Source organism: Heliconius melpomene, chromosome 14, assembly GCF_056956725.1.
Source record: "Heliconius melpomene rosina isolate 202511_hmr_F chromosome 14, ASM5695672v1, whole genome shotgun sequence".
NCBI classification, from domain to species: domain Eukaryota; kingdom Metazoa; phylum Arthropoda; class Insecta; order Lepidoptera; family Nymphalidae; genus Heliconius; species Heliconius melpomene.
This window is the reverse complement of record NC_140402.1, coordinates 8,396,517-8,420,633: the sequence shown is the minus strand read 5'-3', so window position 1 is coordinate 8,420,633 and position 24,117 is coordinate 8,396,517. Positions and strand designations below refer to the sequence as shown.

The 24,117-nt window shown below is 34.1% G+C and overlaps 2 protein-coding genes across 3 annotated transcripts in view; both read right to left on the bottom strand.

Annotated features, from left to right (window-relative positions):
• Positions 1–24,117, bottom strand: part of LOC146532291 (zwei Ig domain protein zig-8-like) — a 226,182-nt gene that overhangs the window by 176,362 nt on the left and 25,703 nt on the right. The window lies entirely within an intron of this gene.
• Positions 1,500–2,525, bottom strand: LOC146532292 (uncharacterized). The gene is made up of 3 exons (XM_085197775.1): positions 2,439–2,525; positions 1,788–2,357; positions 1,500–1,703 (listed from the first exon to the last, which is right to left on the bottom strand). The coding sequence occupies exons 1-3, from the start codon at positions 2,523–2,525 to the stop codon at positions 1,500–1,502; spliced, it is 861 nt and encodes a 286-aa protein (XP_085053901.1).

Here is a 24,117-nt window from a genome sequence, read left to right as displayed (position 1 = left end):
TTCAAGATTTACCAAATTTCCTAGTAAATTAATTTAATTTCAACTTTAATTCAATCTTTTTAGAGTATATTTTAGCTTGGGTTTAGCACCGTGTTGCTCGTCAGAGTTTGTATGGGTAAATGGGTTGCCTTTTAGTCATGATTTATTGTATAACGGTGGATATCAAAAGATAAAGTGCACTTTTTTTGTACTAAAGAAGAGTAAGATTAGTTATTATATAAAAGTTACTTAATGGATAGGTTTATTATACTTATTATATCATACGTACAAAGAGGCGTAGGGAACCTGGTATCCTAGTGTTAAGGTAACCTGGAAACCTTGTTCAAAAGCACGGCCTCGAGTTCCATCAATTTCAGAAGTCCGCGGAAAATGGGAAACGAAAATATATTAATTGGAATAGAATATCATAACACTAGGTTCCCAGATACCCTATACCTACGTTACATACTACATTATTTTCAAAGTATTTTTTCTTTTTAAAAGCGAATCGAACCGTAGTTTACGAGCGAACAAACAGTGAGCGAAGCCCCTTAGTAATCTAAAACAAAATTTCTCACCGCATACAAACTAACTAAGATGGAATCAAATACAATTAGGTACGTCCGAGCACCAACTACGAGTACATATTGGTGAGTTTTAAGCTCTAAATGTGAGATAAAATAATGTTCCCTGGGTGTTAGTTCAATGTAAGGGCGTTTTCATATTGCTATAGGCTAAAAGTTACAATTTAGACTTTTTTCATTTATAATATCTTAAAAAACTATTTAGTAAGTATTAGTTTATAGTACTCAAATAATTTCTTATTAATTTCTTAGGTCTCATTAGTTAAAAAGAGACGTTAGACGTCATTTAACATGCAATATTCGTCGTAGCGTAGCACCACAGCGAGGTAAAGAGGTAAAGGCGTCGGTTGTAGATTCAATTTCCACCTAGGAAATGAGTAATTATAATTACTTCGGTCTGGTAACAAGACAAAGCGTGAAAAGTTGAGTTCTGCTTCTCAACGTTCAATGCCTCTAAAGTTAAAGTGTTAAAGTTAAGAAAATGGAGAATGTTAATACAAAAAAGAGAAAAACGAATTATAATATAAAATAATGATTATATCGCGTCCCAAACATTACCAAAAATTAAGCAACTGATAAGCAGCCCTCGTTAGTAGTTCTGAATAGCAAGCTATTTTGCTATGTTCATAGAAAAGTTTACGAAATATATATTTTCGTGTTTTTTTTTTTAAATTATCACACAGATTTAAAATTTTAAAGAATAGCTTGTTGGGTGACTATCATTCCTGTTCTTTTGATAAGGCCCAATTTTTACATCTGGGTATCTCGCATTAAGCAGGGCAGGCAGTTAATCTGCTGCTAAGACACTCCGCTCTCCGTTTTCCGCTCAATTTTCGTAAACGCAATATATTGAGTTGTGATTTGTTTCATTTTTTTTTTTTTTTTTTTGTCGCTGGGAAATGCATTTACGCAGACCGCCCATACGGAAGGCGTGCCTTACGGATGAGCGGTACTGTGGGACTCATCGGTAAAACCAATCCTACCCACTAAAACCCAGCGGAAACCCTCACCACCAAAATGAGACGCCGCAGGATCGCTCGCGCATGCTACTACGACGCCTCGGTGGGAAGCCTTTTGCAGGCCATCGTCGCTTTTTGCGTGCCCTGGGGTTTCTCCTAGGGCATCCACAGCCTTGATAACCTGCAGGAAGATCACCCTGACCCTCCCGCGTTAACACCTCTAGGGTAGGGGGAATAGAAGATGCGCATACCGCCTTCTTCTAACCCCTGGCCTACGGCGGCGGAGCGAATCTGCGTTCGAGCTGGACTCGCGCACCCGCTCCGCGGCCTCCTTCAATGCGATTACTGATTCGCAGAAGGAGACCATTGCAGACCAGTTCCTCTCACAGTCCAGCATAGCCCCTACTACACTGGCCAGTGAGAGGTCCCTTCCCACTACCGCCACCAAGGCATGGCGTTGTGGGGCCCAAGCGGGGCATTCAGCCAGAGTGTGATGCGCCGAATCCACGGAGGCATTACACTCATGGCACACCGGCGACATCTCCCGACGTGCAACCTGATGCAGGTACTTACCGAAACAACCGTGCCCCGTCAGAACCTGCACCAGTCTGAACGTCAGGACACCAAACCTCCTTTTAACCCAGCGATCCAAGTGTGGGCGAACTGCCTCCACTGTCGCTAGGCCTGCCGCCGGAGACCCCAGGTCCCCCCTCCATCGCCGGATCAGGGCTTCATCCGCTCTCCTCCTGATCCGTGCGACATCCTCACACGATGGTTGTACGCCTCGCGACCGCTCGCTTGTGCGGAAAGCATGAACTCTGGCAAGCACTTCCGCCTGTAATTCCCAAGGCGGATCGCTCGCCTAGAGAGTTGCCGCCGTCCAGGACACCGTACGGTACCCCCGAATTGCTCTCACCGCTATGAGACGCTGCGCTTTCCGCAATTGGGTCTTATTGCGAACGGTGAGAGAATCTGCCCACACAGGGGCACCGTACAGAGCCATGGATCTCAACACGCTGACATAAAGCTGTCGGCATGGCATAAAAAATGGCATGTTTCATTTTACCCAAACCCCAAAGAAGAGTTGAACCCACAAATGTAGATGCTTGGCTGCCTCAGTAAATTTAAAATAATATTAAAATACAATATTTAAATTTTATTTTATTTTTATTTCGTTCGTATGAATGTACGCACTTGTTCATTATTTAATTAAAGTTTGCTAAATGATATACATATTTCGTAAAACTTTCGTAAACGTATGTACGTAGTTAAATGTTTGTATTTAATTATTATTTAAATGATAGCGTTCATACGTTACTTTATTGTTTTCAATGTTTCACATTTGCATGAATGACAAATATATAAAACTTTACTTTAGTACTATTTTATTTAAATATTATTCTCTGCAACACTAGTAAATGTTCCTAACTTTATCTGGATTTATTTCTTACCAACTAACTTTCTTCTTATTTTTGTTTAAAAAAATAAAAAATATAATTGAAAGATTTTTTAAGCACCAATGAAAAAAAGATATATAATATTTTCACAATTTCAAAGTAGGAATGAATTATTATTTAATAATATTTTCATTTTTCTGCTCTGGCACTAAGCCAAAAGCCCGGCGGCGGCCAGTTCCGCTACTCAACGAAATGGGGAACGGAATGTCTTAGCCATAGGTTCCCTCTGCCTATCCTACTATTAATCCTAATTTTAAATTAAAGATAAATTAGAAGAAAAACTAACCCGGCGTCCTGGGGTTAAAACTCTTCACCCTGATGGGCATACAGAACCCTCCCTCCGTCCTCCACTTTCTGCCCTAATATGAGACATTAGCGCTTGCTTTATTTAATAATAACTAAAAGCAATATTTCACGATGATGACGTCATTTACTAATATTTAATAAATAAATTTTACTGATTCCTTTATTATTTCAGTCCTAGATCGAAATTAATTCAAAACTATACTAAAATGTTTTCATATGAAATAGTAATATAACAAAAAAATGAAATTCAATATCTTTTACAATAAACGAACTGTATTTATTCATTTTATTATTATAACTAGAATAGAATAGTTGTTTCGCAAAAGGAATAACACTAAAATACAATTGTTTTAACCATTGCCCTTTCGCTTGTTTTTTTTATATGTTTGTATAAAAAATAAAAGTTTTGTGTAGCCTTATTGTATGTTTTTACTGTAGGTAAAATAAATACAGATGCTGTAATGCCATAGCTGGTAGTGCCCTAATTGCAAAATCGAGGGTTGTGAGTTCGATTTCCACTTGGGGTATTTAAACTGTTTGCATTTCCTCGCTCTTATAAGAATACTAAACACGGAGCTTAATTCCGCCACTAAGCACTCAATCTCGCGCGATCTCGCAAGTGTCCCAACACTACATTCCCTCTATATCCTGATATATCTAATCAATAACAAAGCTTCCAGATTTAAATAGGTAATAAATATTTTAATATTATACAACTTTCGAGAGACAGAATTGAGACCTGTCGTGGCATAGGGGCACAAGCAAGCGACTGTAAGCACAACGATTGGGGGTTCGATTCTCACTCGTGGGAATGAAATATGTATTTCATATTTTAATTTCCGCGCTTTGATGATGAGGCGAAGTGCAGCATTGAGTTTCTCTAGAATTCGGTTAAAAGTGGATAACCGAAGTGTCTTAATGGGAACGGGAACAGGGAAATGAAGTGATTTATATAAATACCACTAAATAGGAACTGAACCCACAATCATCGCCCTAGCAGACATATCTCTACATGTATACATCACATACGTATGTGTAGAAGTAAATAACTAAACGAAATGTTAAACAAAATTTTTCAATTTCCAGAAGAACTAAGTAAACCAACGAAACCACACATGCCAAACCACACGAGTGTTTTGAGCTTTTTTAGCTTGAAATGTTTTCTAGAAAATACTTAGATTTGCTACTGATATTTTGGTTATACAATGGCTCACTATTATTCGATAGGTTCGATTCTCAGTCATGATTAACATAAATAAACTTCTTTTTTTCTTCAATCTTTATTCCGCGCGGGAGGGTAGGCAGAACATTTACTATCAAGACATTCCGTTTTTCACTTTCCGCCTACATTCAATAAGATAATATAAATTATTAATATTTTTTTTAGATTTCGAATTGTATAAATTATGAACATATCATTATTAACATTGGGGAACGGAATGTCGTAACACTAGGTTCCTTCTTCCTACTCTACTGTGTGCGGAATACAGTGTGAATTCGATTTACTTTATTATTATTATTATTATTTATAATAACAGAAACAAATAAAAAAAATAAAAAAATATATATTAACAGATATTATTAATACACTATTACCAAAACAACATCACTAACTCTACCACAAATTATACTAAGAACACCACACATCATTATATTATTATAATAACGAACATTTATATGAAATAATATTGAACTATACATATTATAATGAGCGCGGCCATATTTTAAGCTTTAACAGTCCAGCATAGAGCAGGCTGTAACTGAAAACTGCCATATTTCACAAGTGGGCTTTGACGATATTAAATTTCCGCTTTGCAAGCGATAGCGTCCTTTTGGTCGAAAACAAAAAAATCATCACTCAAAGTAAATGGGACATATTTGAGAATACCTGTGCTGGGCGCGTGTGATAAATATGTTTAATGTGTGTGTGTGAATAAACTAGTTGCTGTTTTGGGACTTTGTTTATATTTAAATATGCCTCCAAAATTCGGCAGAAAGTGAAGAACGGAGTGTCTTAACGCTAGGTTCCCTCTGCCTACTCTGTTGGGTGCGGGATACATATCATACGAAATCAGCGGATTACATACGAAATATGAATCTATTTTTTTTTTTGGTGTTCCGTACCTCAAAAGGTAAAAAACGGTTTCCTTATTCGGTTCAACGGTTTTTCACGGTTCACTTTGTCCAGAGTGGCAATCGAAACCGCGATTGTTGTTTCTGATAGGTATGTTCTGTGCTACAACGGCCTGATATCGATTCATAATTATTACTACGTTCTTAAACATATTTATTAAACAGACTTAAAAACGATAATATTATAAATATGAAGTCCTAACCCACATAAGAATCGAACTTACAACCCCCTCAGTCAAGACTTAGTTACAATAAGAAATAGCAAAATCCAATCTTAGAATAAAATATTATAATAATTATAATAACATGAATATTTAGTTAATTCAGTATGTACGAGTATAAACTTAATATTTTCATAAATATTCATCTAAAAGCTATTTCATTAAATGTCCGTAATGAATATGAAGTGCCCTAAATCTATTTATTATTGTCATCCGGTCAGTTATTATGTCATACAAAATTATATGAATTTATGAATGTGTTCTAACTCTGAAAGTATGAAAACTGGATATATATATATATTACTTATATCATTGGGGGCATTTATGGTGCAGGGCACAAGCGTGCGACTGTAGACGCACAGGTTGGGGTTCGATTCCCACTCGACAAAATAAAATATTTAATATTCGCTGTGGTAAAGGGGGAAAGCTTGGCACGAATGATGAATTTAAAACTAGGTTCCCACATTCCCTCTGCCTACCTAAAGTTAAGATAAAAAATATATATGTAAACAATAAATTATATTCCATAGTCCTGTCAGCCGAAAGCGTGTCTCATGCATAACGGAATAATTTTAACTATAATCATTCCACCCATTTTCACAAACGTGTTCTTTTGGAAATAATCTAATTAAGTATTTATTTATTTTATTATTGATTTAAATTTCAACATTATAAGTTTATGTTCAATTGAATTTCTTCTTTAACCTGGGAACCCATTTTTAAGACTTTCAATTCCCTTTCTTGCCAAAACTGACCGCCGCAAAAAAAAAATGATTTTACAGATGTTTTTTACTTATCTTTGTTTCCACTTTAAAAAGATATCGAAAATATAAAATGTAATGTCTTTGACATTACAAACAAAATGCTACGTTTTGCCTCATTGTCAGTGTATGGAAATGATACTAATAAATATTTCTTTCCCCCAAATGGGAATCGAACCCACAACCATCACGGTTATAGTCAATTCTTGTACCCATGCACCATCATGGCCTGAAGGCAGACTTAATTTAGTGTCAAGATATTCCACACTCCACGTTCCTTTTTTATTGTGTATTGAATGGGAGTCAGCGAAAATCAACGATAAGTTTCTTTATCTCAGGGTGAGAAAATGAAAATATTTAATCGATCCAAGTGGGAATTGAACCTACAGTCATCGCGTTTGCTGTCATATATCTCCCTCTTCTATGATTTTTATGTAGAGAAAAATATCTTAATATAAAAGTAAATGAAGATAGGTCAATCTTAACACACGATTCAATAAGAATCAGTTGAAACATTCGCTTAAACGAAAGTACGCAATCTAATTTCTGAACGAAATAAGCGTTTCACATATCCAATAACATTGCCCTTTACTATTTTATTCTATCGTTATTTGATAAGTAAACGATCAAAAATATATTTTTCTTATTATTAAATGTGAGGCCAGTCGTAACGTGGGGGCATAATCGTGTATAAATGCGACAGGTTTTAGGTTCGATTCCCACTCGAGCCAATAAAATACTTAATAGTTTAATAATGAAAAGTAAATGTCCTTTTGCCTACCCTGCTACGTATACTACGTGAAATTGAAAAAAAAAATTTTTTTTCGTCCAAATATCTCCCATATTTTAACTAATATCAATTCTTAATTGTAAACGAAAACTTGAAAAACCAAAGCAAAGCAGCTCCACCCAAAAGGATGAAAAGAAAAATGGACGAATAACATTTCTTCTCGTGGATTTGAACCCAGAACCAGGAACACGCTCCAACTATGCCAAAAGAGCTGTAGTAACGAATTTGCATAATAAATTGCTAGTTCTAATAACCTAGCTATACTTCGAGTATAATAACTTATACTGAATGCTATTCGCGTCAATATGTAAATAATTACTGTGACACCTACCAAAGTGAATTATAGGCTGTAATTTAGAGGGCAATGGTAACGTGGTCAACGTTTGGTATTTCCCAAATATTAATTTATTCTATAGGTACCATAGTGGTAGAACGGGATAGTGTCTAACTGGAAACGCAATGGTTGTGGGTTCGATTCTCACATGAGATATTAATGTTATTAAAATAATATCCACTTCTCCAATCTTGTTTTGAGCTTCCACTGTCTAATAAGTAATATCTATAAGAATATACGAATCGTAAATTTCGGTGAATCTTCACGACAAATACTCTCCGTCCATCATGCTTAAGGGAAATTAGAAAAATCGTGACACAGGGTGGAAAGACCGTTTAAGGGTGGTTGGCTTAATCCCAATCGTGGGAATTAAATATATTATATTTTCATTTAATTGGTCTGTCGAGTCAGAGCGCGGCGTTGAGTTCCACCACTCAACACGCAATGCCGAGAGTTCGGTGAAAATTGGGGAACGGAAATTCCCAAGTTCCCTACCCTGCCGGATACGTCGTGAAGCTTAAAAAAACTCTTAACTATCATGTAATATATCGTAGGAAAACGTATAGAAATGTTAACATTTTGGGATTCGACATGCACTTCTTCGCGTAAAGTAGCGTTTAGCAAAAAGCGAAAAAGAACACGTTGGTTCTTAAAAGCATTACTTAAATAAAACATATTTTTAATACTTTTGGTAAATCGCAATTTACTAACTAAATCACTCCAACAGAACGCAGGTTCAAATCCATCTGTCCAATATTCATAACTAAAATTACATATAACATATTACATAAAACGATCACCAACCCCCTACGGTCAGGGTCACATAACATAATTCACCCCGCAACATTTGCCACGTCGGTCCAATATAACATATATATGTATGTATGTATGTCGGTGGATCATTTATCTCCGCACCCCGCTTGACCAGCTCCGCACGATTGATTAGGCTAAGATGAGATATGTTCGCCCTCAGTTAAGTCAACCGTGGACATTTGGTTTTCTGTCGTTTCCTTAAGAGAAGTCAGAAATGGTGAATATTATTTGAGGATTGGTTAATACCTAAGGTAGTGAAAACTTCTCCTGTTTTACAATTTTTGACCATTTCCAGCCTTATGCTATATTCCACATAGCAGTGTAGGAAGAGGGAACCTAGTATTAAGTAATCCGTCCCCCACTTCCCAACGAAATCTCGAGGCATTCCGTGTTTTGAATATTTCTCCTGTGGCCAATACCAAATGGACAAAGACAAAGACGAAGAATGAATCGAATCTACAACTGTCCTACCATCACATTCCAAATTTACCATAATAATATGCTAAAGTTGAATAGGTCACGTAACACTAGTTTAAATAGCTTATCACACTCATAGAGCCTTGTTTATTTGATAATTAATGTTAAGCTTAATTAACGATAATTGATGTTTATTTGCGTATCATAATTGAATAATCATATTACCGGTTTTAGTTACATACTGAACAACTTAATTATGTAATTGTTATATTATGTAATGCTATTGTCATTTTAAATATAATAAGATATATATATATATATATATATATATATATATATATAGGTGTAATAATATATTTTATTTTAACTTTTAATTTTATAGAAGTATTGCTCTCAGGTTCATCTGTTCTTCTAATTGATGATTTCTGAATTGATGATTGAAGTTGAGGATTTTAACGCCGTGCTTGTTTATTATCAATGCTAAGATAAGAAAACAATAAAACATTACTCCGAGTAGGATTCAAACCCGTCGCGGTTCAGACGGTGATAGTGGTTTCAATTCAAACTTTCCATAATTCTATTCTATTCTATTCTAACCATAATTAGACAAAATTTGCGATAATTTTATCAATAAATAAAAGTGTATTATTTAGGTAATTAAGTTGAACTAAATCAATCCTTTCGTGACTTTTTATAGCGCGCGTTATATACAAAAAGTTTACGAAATTAATTTGCGGTGGAATAGTCGAGTTTTATGCAAAAAGTTCATAATAGCATACGAGTATATATTTATCTTTCGAAACTATTATATATTTGCCTTTGAAACTTCAACAATTTCAGTAATAGATGGTGTGTTGATGATTTGTATGTTTAGTCTATACTATTTGAGAATTTATCTGTAAACCCCATCACATGAATCATCATTCTTTTGATGACGCTGACGAGTAGACGACCCTGATAGCTTGTTCTGATGAACGGCATTCTTTCCCTGATGAAGATAGTCCTCTAGGTGTTTAGTGGAGCAGAGGTGGGCTATTACCATTATCTATCTTTAGCAAAATCGTAATATTTTTACAAAACTTTGAATTTTACTCTAATTCAGGCCTGTCATGGCGTAGGGGGACCAGTTTGTGACTAACGCAGCAGGTTAAGGATTTGATTCACACTAAAATAAATTAAATATTTAATATTTTCATTTTTTCGCTCTGGTATTCAAGCGAAGCGCAGCGCTGAACTCCGCCACTCAAAATAGTAATACATTTTACACTAGTTTATTAGCTATTTCTGTAACAATATCTATATTTTGTAATTTTTACTAAAAAAAGTAGAGATTTGTAAATTACGGAAACAAAAATGTTGTAATAGGAAGAGAGTGGCTGAAAAGTAGGTTCTCATTTCAGGTTCCCCCTAATAAATCAAAAAAAACCTTTAATTTGATAAAAGTCACACAGTTATAAAATAATACAAATAAACGTAAATAAAACAAAAGACATTAACTAAACAGTGCTACTATAGAGGCATAAAGTTGTATTCCAACGTAATAAGGTGTGCCAGCGAAGTTGGTGTTTGTTAGTGCATTTGGTTGTATTAGCTATAAGCTGCATATGCATAAATATGCATGTAAACATTTTTTTTTTTACTTTGTTAGAAACATTCTGTTCTCTTCATTCTCTCTTTTTTATGTTTTTTAATCTGTTGGTGTATTTTTTTTAATTTTAATAACTCACAAACAAGGAATAAAGCTAAAGGCGTAGGCAAGTAGATCATGAATCCTAGAAAATATTATTTACCAATTATATTTTCTGGTTTTTTTTCCGAAATTTCGCTTAATAGAGAAAGACTCTTAGTATTTCAATTTCCATTGAATTGTCGTTCCGTTCCGTTCTGTTTCCGTCATATTGCATGTTGAGTGACGCAGCTAAACGCCACACTTTTTCTTGCCACCAGAGCAAAGAGCCGAAAGTAATACATTCCCCCCCGAATGAAAATCGAACCCCCAGCCATCACATTCACATCCAGACACTGTACCCCTACGCCATAACACCAGGTGAATAGTCAGATGATAAAATGATGCTAATACATCAATGTCAACACAACTTGCCCCTTTGATGGATTATAAGAGAACTCTCCAAGGTGTTTTTCATGTCAATAACTTTTTGTTGCGTTTCTAATAATATATGTTGAAATTACTTGAATTTCTGTAGTTGGAGAGCTTGACGGATTGCTTTTTTTTAATATAAAATAAATAGTTATAAGATTAAAATACATTTTTCTTTAAAAAAAATCTTTTTTCCCTCATATAGCAGGAAGCAAAACTCTCTTTCCGTCCATTGCGAATTAATTAAATGTATACAAAAATTTCCCCGAATGAGAATTTAACATAAAACTATCACAACTACAATCATGATGCAGCATTGAATTCCACCATCATCGACCGCCACTGATGCCCAATGTTTCAAAAATTGAGTGGCAAACGGAAAACGAAGTGACCTCACACTAGGTTCTCTCTACCTACACAGTCTCTAAGTAACTGTAAAGGTTAAACGTTAACATTTATTCATAGAATGTATTGCAAACTATGTGTGGCATTTATGCTAATTCTAAACAAATATTTAAATCAAAATTTCCTCTTGCAACTTTGAGTAAATAAAGTTCTAAAGTAATCCATCAAAGGAACTTGAAATCCGAAGTTTCATAAAGCTTTACAATCCCTTTTCAGTATACTACAGATTTAAATACATAATCTATATATATAATAAAACTGTAAAGGGGGTAAAATCTGTACATTGAATATAAACTAAAAAAAACACTTCAGGGAGACTTAATACAAGTAATAGAAGGTAAAAATATGATTTTTGGAATTCTTGTCTGTCTGTCTGTCTGTTGTGGCTTTTTAACGCAAAAACTACTGGACGGATTTGAATGAAACTTCTTTTGTTGCATAGCTATTAGTCTTCGCCTACATATAGGCTATAATTTATTTTTATGGCCCGAATACCTGATGTGAAACCCTAGCAGCCCGCCTAATCTATAAGAGATATCAATACAACGCTTTAAGAAAAGTTATTCAGCGTGATGAGCATTTTCTGTTGAAATAAAAAAAAAAAGGATCCAACTTTAAAAAATTGCCAGAAAAGATCTAAAAACAACACTTTTCTACATTCCCATACAAAAGATCCGTATTAATACTTAAAAGTCAATTTGGACTTTAATACCGTACTATAAAGTTTAAATGTTAGTCGCTGGATTCCGGGAAGGCAAAACAATTGAGTGACGTTAGTGTCGTATAAATATTATAGCTCCAGATCCCAGAGCCGCCAGACCGACGTCATTTTAGCAAAGCTGAAATTTGGAGGACTATTAATAATAAATAAGGTCAAATATATCATAGAGTAGGTTTTTTGTTATCAGTACCAGATAGCGACTACAAGTCTTAGCAAATTTATTTTATGAAAAATTCTCCACAAGAAATCAACCTACGTTGTGCACGTAACAATTCAGTGAAAAGGTCAATAGTTGAACAATTACAAAATTTATTTCACGAATACAATTAACTAATTATATTTTTCAAAAGTGCTATGTTTTAATGCACCTATTGTCGATGAAGTTGACATTGTTGTAATTGGAAAAAATTTGGAGTCACGTGAAATAAACGATTACAACGAATTAAGGAAACACATCGCTCATATGATGCACTGCAATATCCCATTATATTTTGGCAAGGAGAAGATGGCTATGATTTCCCAATCAAGATGATAAATGTCATTACAGGTAATTGAAATATTTTGATTATGAGATGCTATGTCATCTACTATATCACTTACTAAACACTTGAATTTGTTTTGACAGTTGAATTTAGATAGAAATTTCAAAGATCAACGAAACCACCAAAAATCAATTTGGTGGCGTAATGATTTTATTATCAGGAGGAGGATTATCAGTGGTTCCACTTTCAATGCAAGCTGATGAACTAAATTCATGTTTAAAGTCCACTAAATTGTGGAAACATGTCAAGGTATTACATTTAAGCAGGAATTTGCGTGTCATGTTGCTAAATGATCAATCTGGAAACATATTCTCAACACAACTCATTGATATTGGTAATGGCAAACTTCCTATAGATGGGCTGACTGGCTGCATCACCTTTCCTGATAGTTTCTGTCAGTTAACATAATCAAAAGATGCACTCATTCATAAAGTGTTTTCAAATGTTGCTGAAAATTATTTATTCCATGATTGGTTGAGCGAAAGAACACCGGAATTTTTAAACTCACTTGATGCGCCAGGATTGCCGCCTCGCAGCCTTCAATTAAAGCTTGGGTGTGTATCTAATAATCATATTAAAAGGAATGTATAAAGGAGAAGATTTTTTGATACCCCGCATCCCAATGATTTCGACTGACATACCATTTGAGCTTAAAAGACTACAGTTTCCAGTACGGCTTGATTTCGCAATGACTATAAACAAATCCCAGGGGCAGTTATTAAGTGCTTGTGGTATTAATATAGAAAACTCATGTTTCTCGCATGGTCTGTTGTATGTTGCCTGTTGCCGTGTTGGAAAACCATCTGCTCTGTTTGCTTACGCGCCAGATAACCAAAACAAAAAATAACGTGTACCATAAAGTACTACAATGAAAATGAAACTGAATTTAGAATAAGTAAAAATGAAATAAAATATAATAAATAGTTATCATAAGATATTGTTATTTTTAATGAATATTACAAGAATTTAAAGTGATTTAAGTTTTTTTTGACATTATATAATTGTTAACATGTTAACTTTCTTTATTTTTTTTATCTTACTAGCTGACCCGGTTGTCCGAATAGCAGAATACATATTAAAAAAAAATGAATCGACTGTTAGGCGATACGAAGTTCGCGGGTCTGCTAGTCATATATATAGAGAAGAACAGAAACTTCGCGAGAAGAAGAAGTAAATGCGATAGTTTGTGGGTTCGATTCCCACTCGAGAAAATTAAATATTTAATATTTGCATTTCTTCGCTCTGGTGTCGAGGCAAAGCGCGGCGTTGAATTTCGCCAATCAACTTGCAATACCTTATCCTTCCACCTGGAAAGTAGGGAACTGAATGTCTTAACACTAGGCTCCTTTTGACAAAAAATTAATGAACATTATATACTCTGAAAAAAAAACACATCTAATATAACTTTTAAAAATCTCAACATTTTATAAACACTAATAATATTTTTAAATTGCTGTAAATAGATGTCTTTACATTTAGTACCTCTAATATTAATTAAAAGTACATTCAAAGTAATTGGTTCGGAGCAATACTTTAAAAGGGTCTTCCTGTAAGAAAATGTAGGTTCATTCATACTTGCAATGCTGCTAGTTACTTTGCAGTTGGTTATAAGAGATCGTTAGATTTTTAAATGAAAAATAAATTCCTTTTTTCGCTTCACTCTACTAATATGTGAAATACATTATTCTGCATATAGTGGGTAGACGGAGAGAATCTATTCTTAAGACACTTCCCACTTTCTGTAAAAAAAAAAATCTATATCCTTGTTTCGCTATAAATATTGTAGAAATAAGGTGCTTTTAGGATTTTTTTACGTTACATATCTATTTTGAAGATTCGTAATAATATGGCCACCTTTACTAATCCTTTCTCGCTCCGTTGGTTGTGATGATAAACAATATATTTTTGCTTCCCGCCGCCACAACAGGGCAAGCAGAAGGGACCCGGGAACCACTCTTTCCGCCGAATTCTGGATTGCATATTGATTGGTGGAATCAACGCTTCTCGTCTCATTATCACCGAGGAAACTGAAATTAAAGCTGACCAATTAAAAGTAGATCATAAAAGGTAGTAACTGTTAAAATGTGGAACTCTGCAGAGGTTACTGGTAAATTCGAATATAAGCTTCGAGCACATTCTATCGAATTTTCCATAGAAGTATGAATTCTCCAAAAATATGATTGCTTAAAATATAAGCTTTTTATATATATATACATTCAAAACAAATTAAAAACAGCATTTATTCCATAGCTGTAGCTTTTAAACATAAAACAACTTGCTAAAGCACGTGTCTGCTAATGTGTTTTGTTTTAAAAGTTATATACATAATTATATATGTGTATATAATATATGTTTAATTTCGTTGTATTATGTGTATTTTATCAAATTTATATTTTAAGGATCTCACTTTATCCTGCAAATAATAGGATAGGTGGAGAGAACAGAGGGTATCACTCCATCGTCGTGAATTCAAGAAATTGAATTAAATTCCTGGTTCTGAGCTACTCATCCTAGAATGCTCATTGTTAAAAAATATTAAGGTAAGACAAGATTTACAACTTTTAAAGTTATTTTATGACATTATAATTATATGAACGATATCTAGTACATAGTCATCACATCTGTAAAGATAAAACAAAGCTTTCATTCCTAGAATAAAGCTCAAAGTGAGCTTAGTCATTAGTATACTTATGATGTAAATTCCTCAAAGGAATTACGTTGATTGATAAGTGGTGACGTTTTGAAGACCTTCACGCAATCTATCACCATCATGTTAGGTTTTAGTCAGAAATGTGATAAGCATTGTTTTACTATACACTATTTGTATGGGTAGGCAGAGGGAACCTAGTGCTAAAACACTTTATTTCCCATATTTCGTCTAATTTTTGAAGTGAACCCTTGTTACTAGACCAAATAAATAAAAATGATGCATTCCTCCGACTCGGATTGTACCCAAAACTGTAGTGTTAACTGTAAGTCGTCGTGTCCGTACTCTACTACATCTTTAGTTGGATCATCACTATGGCGAAGAAAAGCTGTCTTAACACTAAATTATTTCTTCTATAAGGTTTTACCACTATGGTTATAGATTCAAAAATAAAAGATAAACACATTTCATTTTTCACAAATTCTTGAATAATAAATTACTCCTAATATTTTTAGCATTTTTTTTTAGTTACTCTAAAAAACAATTTAAAATTATTAAGCTGTAGTTGTATTGTCTCAATTCAGATGAACAAATAAGTTAGCATGATTAAATATATAAGTTAATACATCAATGTCACGGCAAGTCGCACTTTGATGGATTGTCCCGGCGGCGGCGTGTTAATACCGGGAGTAGGTTTTTGTGCGTGTCATTGTGTTTTTTAGTTTAACTTGTTTGTATGGAGAAAGTTTTAAACTTTGCCAATTTTGGATGTTTAACACGCAGCTTCACGCTTTTTCCTGGTTAGGCAGTGGGAAGTATTACGACGATGTCAATGTTAGTGCAAATGATACCCTCATTCGTCGTGGCGGCGAACGTGACAGGTTGAGGGTTTATTTTTAACTCGCTAAATAAATAATAATACATTTCCCACTCGGTGGAATTAATCATTATTTATTAATGTTTTTATTTCTTCGCTCGGGCATCAACGACAAGCCCGGTGTTGAGTTTCGCCACTCAACACGCAATGCCTCGAAAAAATCAGCGGAAAGGGAGGAACGGAGTGCCTTATCACTAGTTTTCCTCTGCCTATCCTGCTATATGCGGGACACAACGTGAGGTACAAGCTAGTTTACGTATAATTTCCACCTCCATTACCATAAATTGTGAAGTTTAAACGTAACATATAACATAATACCTCTTCACCATTATTTAATGGTAACGACCGCCCTAATGAAGACTTTTCAGTCAATTATTCGGTAATTTAACTTTTATTGCTATTTGTAACAGGAGTTGGGGTGATTTAATTCTGCTATCGTTTCTAATGTAAATATTCTAAGTAAGTTTTTGTTGGATTCAATGATAATGATAATACCCATTTTTTTATATATGGTATATGTTAAAGTAAAGAAAGGCATTTAGCGAGAGATTATAGATTCATTCATCAGATTTTGTCTTCATTAAGTCTTGTCCTTCTCTCTTTGTGCCCAGGTTCCCTCGCCTACTCTGCTATGTGCAGGATAACAGCGTGAAGGCTGGCTACCCGCAATTTCGCCCTCGTGGTCACATCGAAATAAGTAAGAGTTATATATAACTTTACTCAGTATCTTGCATACAGCATAATAGGCAGAGAGACAGTAGTGTTGAAACACTCCATTTCCTACCATAACAATATATGCAGAAAATTTTAACCTTTAATTTTAATCCGACGGTTGTGGGTTCCATTCCCATTTGGGGGATTAAAATATTTGATATTTTGATTTCTCAGTTTGATAAAAAAACGCACAAAAACGTGGAACACGCACATATAACAATATATCTGTATCGCACTAAAAATTTCCTGTCAATATCACATTTGGGCTCTCATTATCTAAATAAAGTGTCTATTAAATTTTATGATAGAATAAAATAGAGATTTCACTGACTAACAAAATTCGTAGCACGAAACGTTATCAAAAAGTAATCAACATAAAAATGTGGGATTGGTAAATTTTTATCAGTTCTGCACTAAAAATTTTAAATATAGCAATTTATATTAAATTAAATAGTTTCTCGTTGTATCCCGCATATATGCGGGATAGTCAAAGGGAACCTAGTGCTAACCTAGGCGGCGGAACTTAACACCGCGTTAAATTTGATAAAGCGGGGAAAATAAAATATCAAAATAAAAATAGATTAATTAATAGAAAACAATAGAATCTCAACTAAACAGTAGGTAAGTGAGTTTTCTTAATATTTGAGGGCTTTTCCTTTCTCAGGCAATATTAAAAAATAATTAACTAAAATCATATCGGAGCAAATTATGTTTTCTTTTTGTTTTCATTCCAATAAGAGCCGTTGGCACGTGTCTAACTATTCGTTGTAGTTACTGGTTCAAGCTTATGTCAAAATAAAACTATTGATTTAAATATTTATTTCTTTCATACACTTTAAAAGATGATGATGACAAAGATCTAAATCAGTTATTATCTGATAATGCAAATATTTCGAAACCATATATTCTTGGTAAAGCATGAAGATTAAAAAAAAAAATCTCCCATAAAATCCACCAGCTAAAGTTATCAATTCAAATCCCCAAACGAACCGCTAATCGATCCTGTACTATCATCCCATTTATAAAAGATTCTTATCTTTTACGATTTCATCCCCTCGTTATAGTGTCTATAAATTATTATTTATAGCGTTTTAGACCGTTTGTAATACTTGAGAACCGTTAGCATCTCATCGGGATATTAGAGATATTGCGTAAGTTCTTAACGATGTTTGAAAATGGTTGAGATTCTCTTTTGATATTTACTTAGCTCGTGATCAGGACAAAAAAATAATAATTCAGCTTCACGCTGTATCCCGCACACATCAGGGTAGGCAGAGGGAACCTAGTGTTAAGTAAGACACTCCGTTCTCCACTTTCTGCCGAATTCTGGAGACCCACCCACTTCTGCCGCTGCGTCACGACTGCCCTCAACATAATAAATAACTAAAAATATTATTTTTAACTCAACATTCAGACACAATTCATTAGTGGAACAACTCCTACTGACATTGATATATTAAGTTGCTTAATCAAAGCTATTTATACACCTGCAAAGTAAAACTTAAAAAACTTTGCTCATTCTAGTTTTGAAATTAACTTTTCTTGTTGTACTTTATTGGGTACTAACTACTGAGTGGAGTTCTAAAGGATTTATTAATGAATTAATGTTTTTCCATTCAATGTGGATAGGAAATTGTGGTTTTGGAGAAAGAGAAATCCTTGTGTGCATATTATTAGTTATAATTAAATTAATTCAAATTTAATATTGTTAAAGATACAAAATAAAATTTTAAGGTGTAAAAAGAAGAAAGATATTCTTTTCTATACCAAATGCTACCAGTGCTATAGAATGTTCTCGAAGCCTGCTTCCCTTATTAGAAATATAAAGGATATATTAGGGTATGTCAGCATACATAGAAATATAGTCGCTGATTCAATTCTTACGTCTGTAAAAAAAGTAAAACTACGCAAACAACGAGGCCAACAGCAGAGGCACAAAGAGTTACTGTAAGCACGACAGGTTATGGGTTTAATTCCCACGAGAGGAAATTAAATATTTAATATTTTCATGCCTTCGCTCTGGTGTCGAAACAAAGCGCGGCGTTAATTTCCGCCACACATCAAGCAATGCTTCCAGAATTCGTGGGGAACGGAGTGTCCTAACACTAGGTTCCCTCTACCTACTCTGCTATATGCATGACACAGCTTGAAACTCTAAATAATTAATTCTTAATCACGTTCCTACAATAAATCGAATACATAACATAACATTTGATCTTTTTGAAAATAATTTTCGCCCATATCGCGATATCTCGGTTATATACGATTATTGTCTTTTACGATTATAACCAGAGTAACAATTCCGATTTAATTTTAACACGTCGATGGCAATGGCGGGCGAAATTGTCGATTTAAATGCATACAGTCAAAAATGGTCTTCTACGTAAAGCTCGGGTTACACTGAAAAAGAGAAATGCTTAGGCGGAACGGACTTTTTTAAATAAAATAATCATATATTTTCACCAACAAAGAGTTTTGTATTTTGTAATTACTTCAGTTAATTTCAACTCTTTCTGTCCAGGTGGAAATACAAGTATGCAGTTTACTATTGCGAGTTCAAAGCAGTTTTAATGTACCAGCTCAGCTCGCGGTGGAAACTGGGGTTAAAATTTAGAGTATCACGGTATTTAATGGTAACTTTCTGCAGGGCAACAAAGTGTGATTCTAGAACCGACTAGTTGTGGGTTCGATTCCCACCGAAGATGATAAAATATTTACTTAAATTTCTGTTTCCATTTCTTGAAATTTTATTCTTTCAAAGAATATTACATATAAAATACTTGCGAAAAACATAACTTTTCTTTTACAATCCATACCTATATTATAAATTCGAAAGTAACTCTGTCTGTCTGTCTGTCTGTCTGTCTGTCTGTCTGTCTGTCTGTCTTTTCCGCAATCAGGGCCAAACCGCTAATTTAATTGTGATAAAATACTCATATAGAGATACTTGAGGGTCCCGGGATGAACATAGGATACTTTTTTTTTCTCATATTTGTAATATTTTCGTTATATACCAATATGTTAAAATAATTAATTTGACAAGGAATTTATTCCGCCATGTTAATAACAATCGTCGCTACGCGTTGCTAAGCAACGGCTTGCAAAGTTTGCTGTTTTAAGAAAACGTCACCCACAGTGAGTTTGCTTAATGCATACATGGTGCGCGCCGATATAGATTTATACAAATCTCTTTATACAAATCATTAACAAAAATTAGATGATTTCTATAATTTGATATTCATCCTTATGAAAATAAATATAATAGTCACTTTTAGCATTTCATCTAGATGGAGATTATAGTTTACTGTATAACATTCTACTAAATAATTAAGATGTGACTGATTCCAAATGACCTAGCCTTCGGGCGGCATAATATGAGTATGACCGACGCGAACGGGCGGATAACTTTGATGATTTTGTAAATTTTTATAGATTTTCGAATTACTATTATTTTTTATGTAATTATTTGCTGCTTATAATTAATTTATCTCAGTTTGGTTATCTATACCGATGTTATACACTTAAAATATCGTAATTTTAATCATTTGCGATTTTATTTAATATTGTTCGCAAAAATTAATAATTATTTAATATAGAAAAATGTTTAGTACGCGCGCACAGCAAACTAGGTTTTTTTTTCTAATATTAAGAATTTCCTTTAGTTACTTTTACTTCTTTGGTTTGTTCATTTCGGTTACTCAGATATTTTTTCTAATAATAAATCTCCACTTATTATTATTTTTTAACTTATTTTAATGATTTAGGCTTATATTTTCGCGGGCGTAGCCGCGTCCGGGCCCACTAGTAAAAATATAAAATTGAAATAATAATTCGAAACAAATCTCACCGGCTACTAAGGTATTAATTAAATAAATGGAACATAATTAAGTATTCCAAAGTAGATACTTAGGATCCTTTTGAATAAGATATTTTTAGAAATGTCACCTAATAGCCCAAGATCCTAGGGCCTCCAGACCTACGTCATTTTAGCAAAGCTAAAATTTTGAGGACTGTTAGTTTAATATGTAGACAGTACTTGACGGTGGGGCCCATCATAGGTAGTGCCAAATAAAGATACATCTCTGTCTGAAAGCATAATTGAACTATCGCGATAGCCTGGCTTACGTTTTCCGTATGTATAGTCCGTTTATAGACATAAAATAATAGAACCCAATAGTAAACAGCCTTGAAGACGTCTGACAGTAATAAATGACCTCGTAATGGGTCTGGTAATAATAAATATACATTTTTAAAACGTACCTTAAGTTGGCAATACCTCTGGAAGAGTCTGACTTTCAAGTTAGTAAGTACGCATACAGTCTTAACTACATATTAGACTATTAATCCTTAAAATTTGAGCTTTGCTAAAATGACGTAGATCTGATAGCCCTGGGATCTCAGTCTATAAGGAATATACCTTGCTAAGCACAACGTGTTTCTTTTTGCTCCAAGATTCTATTTTTTTCCTGGCACTTACTTTTATTAAAATACTTTTTTATATCTTTAATATAAAATATGCAGTAAATGTTAGTAGAGTGAATAAAAATTCAGGAGAACGAACTATTTTCATTTCCTATAATATATATATATATATATAAATATATATAATATATGAATATAATATATGAATATATATATATTCATATACTTTCGTACCTGTAAATAAACACAAAATTAACGGAACACGTTCAGTAGCTATAGTTTAAAAGACAAACAAATAAAAGTCAGAATGTACCAATAAATTAACTTGGAGTGTATCGATGTCGTCGACAGAGAGTAATATCCCTTGTCCGTTTGAAACTTGTTGATTTATTCTTACTTTACACTGTAAATTGGGAAATGCTTTACCTCGAATTAGGATATTTCAGTTTCACGCTGCATCTCGCATACAGGATAAACAGATAATATAGTGGTAAAACACTCCGTTATTTACTTTTTTTCCCATTTTTGGTGCTTGTTGAGTAGCGGAACACAACGCCGCGCTTTGCCTTGTTACCAAAGCGAAGTTTACTTCTTCGTTTACACCTGTGTAATTGTGCCGCGAAGACCTTAATTTTGTAGTTTTGGAGTAGCACATGGACTGAATAACTAAGAAATAATAAAGTTAGAGTATATTCTAAGACATATATGCAACACGCTGTGTCCCGTATAAAGCAGGGTCGCAAAGGGAACCTAATGTTGAAATACTCGGTTCCCCACTTTCTAACGATTTTTTAAGGCAATGTTCCCTAACTTAACCTAACTCTGCTATGTATGGGATACAAAAAAGATAAAAAAACATAGATTTGTTAAAAAATACTGCGTAGGTATACAAAAATCGTATTTTTATTACTTTACAAAATAACAACAGGTATCCCATCAAAATAATAGCGGAAACGTAAAAAAGCTAATTTTAAAGGTAAAATCGATTTTCAATCACCTTATTTACTTTAAACTTAACACACCGAAAAATTCTAAATTCATTTTCTTAACATATTTCCACTTAAGCCAAAAATATCTCCGAGATGCATCCCAAGAGACGCGGTAAGAATTTAAATTGTTACTTTATATATGGATCGCATTTGTCTGTCTGTCCACTTTATTAGGGCCCGTCAGATTTACGTTGTTGGAAGCTGGTGCATTAACTTTATTGGCAGTTTAGGTTTAGTTGTTTTGAATGATACTATTCTCGTTTTATTAACAATACTATTGTTGTTTTTGAGGTTTAAAATTACTTTTCGAAGGATTTCAACTAAAATTGCTTCGATTAGCTTCACGCTGTATCCCGCACAGAGCAGTGTTAGCAGAGGAAACCTAGTGTTAAGACACTTTGTTCCCTTTAAGACACTTCCGTCCCCCACTAGCCGCTGGATACCTGAGATCTTACGTATTGAGTAGCGAAACTTAACATCGCGTTAAACAAGTTAAATATTTTATTTTCTCGAGTGGGAACCCAATCCATAACGGAACGTTAACAGTGCCCTTGTTCTACGCATGAGCTCTTTGCTAATCTTAATGGAGAAAAATATTTTACAAACTATTTATTGCCTTGAGTAAAAATAGAACCCCACAACCATCCCGTTAAATAAATATATAATGGTGTTTACCCCTACCTAATAAAATGAAATTTATAATTAACTTTAATGCCACTTAAGTCGCTTTTACTGTAGAATGCGTATTTTATTCACGAATAGTGAAAATGTAACTGGAATGAATTAAAGCTAGACTAGTCTTAGGTAACCACAAAACAATGAAAGGATGCTTTAGAAGGACTAATTTAGCTTAAAGTAAATCTAGGTTTAACTCAGGCCACCTATTTACATGACTGTAGTTAAATGTTAGCGTAATATTTATATACTTTGATATTTTACATACAATGTAAATACATATAAATAAATAAATGTATATAATATAGCAAAGAAATACAATTTCGAAAAAATTGGACTTTAATTCACAATTTCACGCTGTATCCTAGATACGGCAGGGTAAACAGAGAAAACCTATTATTAAGACACTCCGTTCTCCACTTTCCGCCGAATTTCAAATATTTAAAACATTTTCATTTCCCCGCTCTAGTATATGCGGCGGCGTTGAATGCGAACACTCTACACCTAATATTTCAAACATTGCGGAAAGTGGGGAACGGAACCTTAAGGATTATAATATTATATTATTATGATGAAATACTTCCAGTATAATAAAATGGATACTCCTGTACTATAAACGAATACCAAACAAGATTTTATCACATGACATGTTCTGGCAGCTAGCCCGAGCTTTGTAAGACCATATAACCCATATGTACTTTACTGTTGAAAAGGAAAATGAAGAAGTACTGTTGTAATACTCAAAACTCAATGTCTTCAGAATTCGGCGAAAAGTGGACAATCGAAGTGTCTTAATGGGAACGGAGAGTTTTAACACTAGGTCCCCAGGTTTTCCTCTGCCTCTGCTATGTGTGGGATACAGCGTAATGCTAAACAACTAGATGGTGGGTTTAAACTTGTAGACAATGGGAACCTAGTGGGTATACATTGAGATTTGAACCCACACCTAGATAATAGGGGTATCAATTTACCTCTCTCTATACTGCTGAACATTACCTTCCCCATTTCAACCCTTAAAAATATAATAATCAAGCTAAAAACCGCTTGTATCGCGATGCTACCCCACTTAAGTCCGGAAAGATGAATTAACAAAAGTGATTTTACCCTAAGAAGGGTAATTTCGGCCGTTCGCGGAGATTTACACTTTAAAACAACTTTTTGGGCGCTTTAATTATTATTTACGGCGTAACTGAAAGATAAATGTAAAATGCACCTGGCGTTGGAGTGCCAAGTTTTTCTTTGTAATGCGATGTGGGGCAAGTTGGTTCGTATA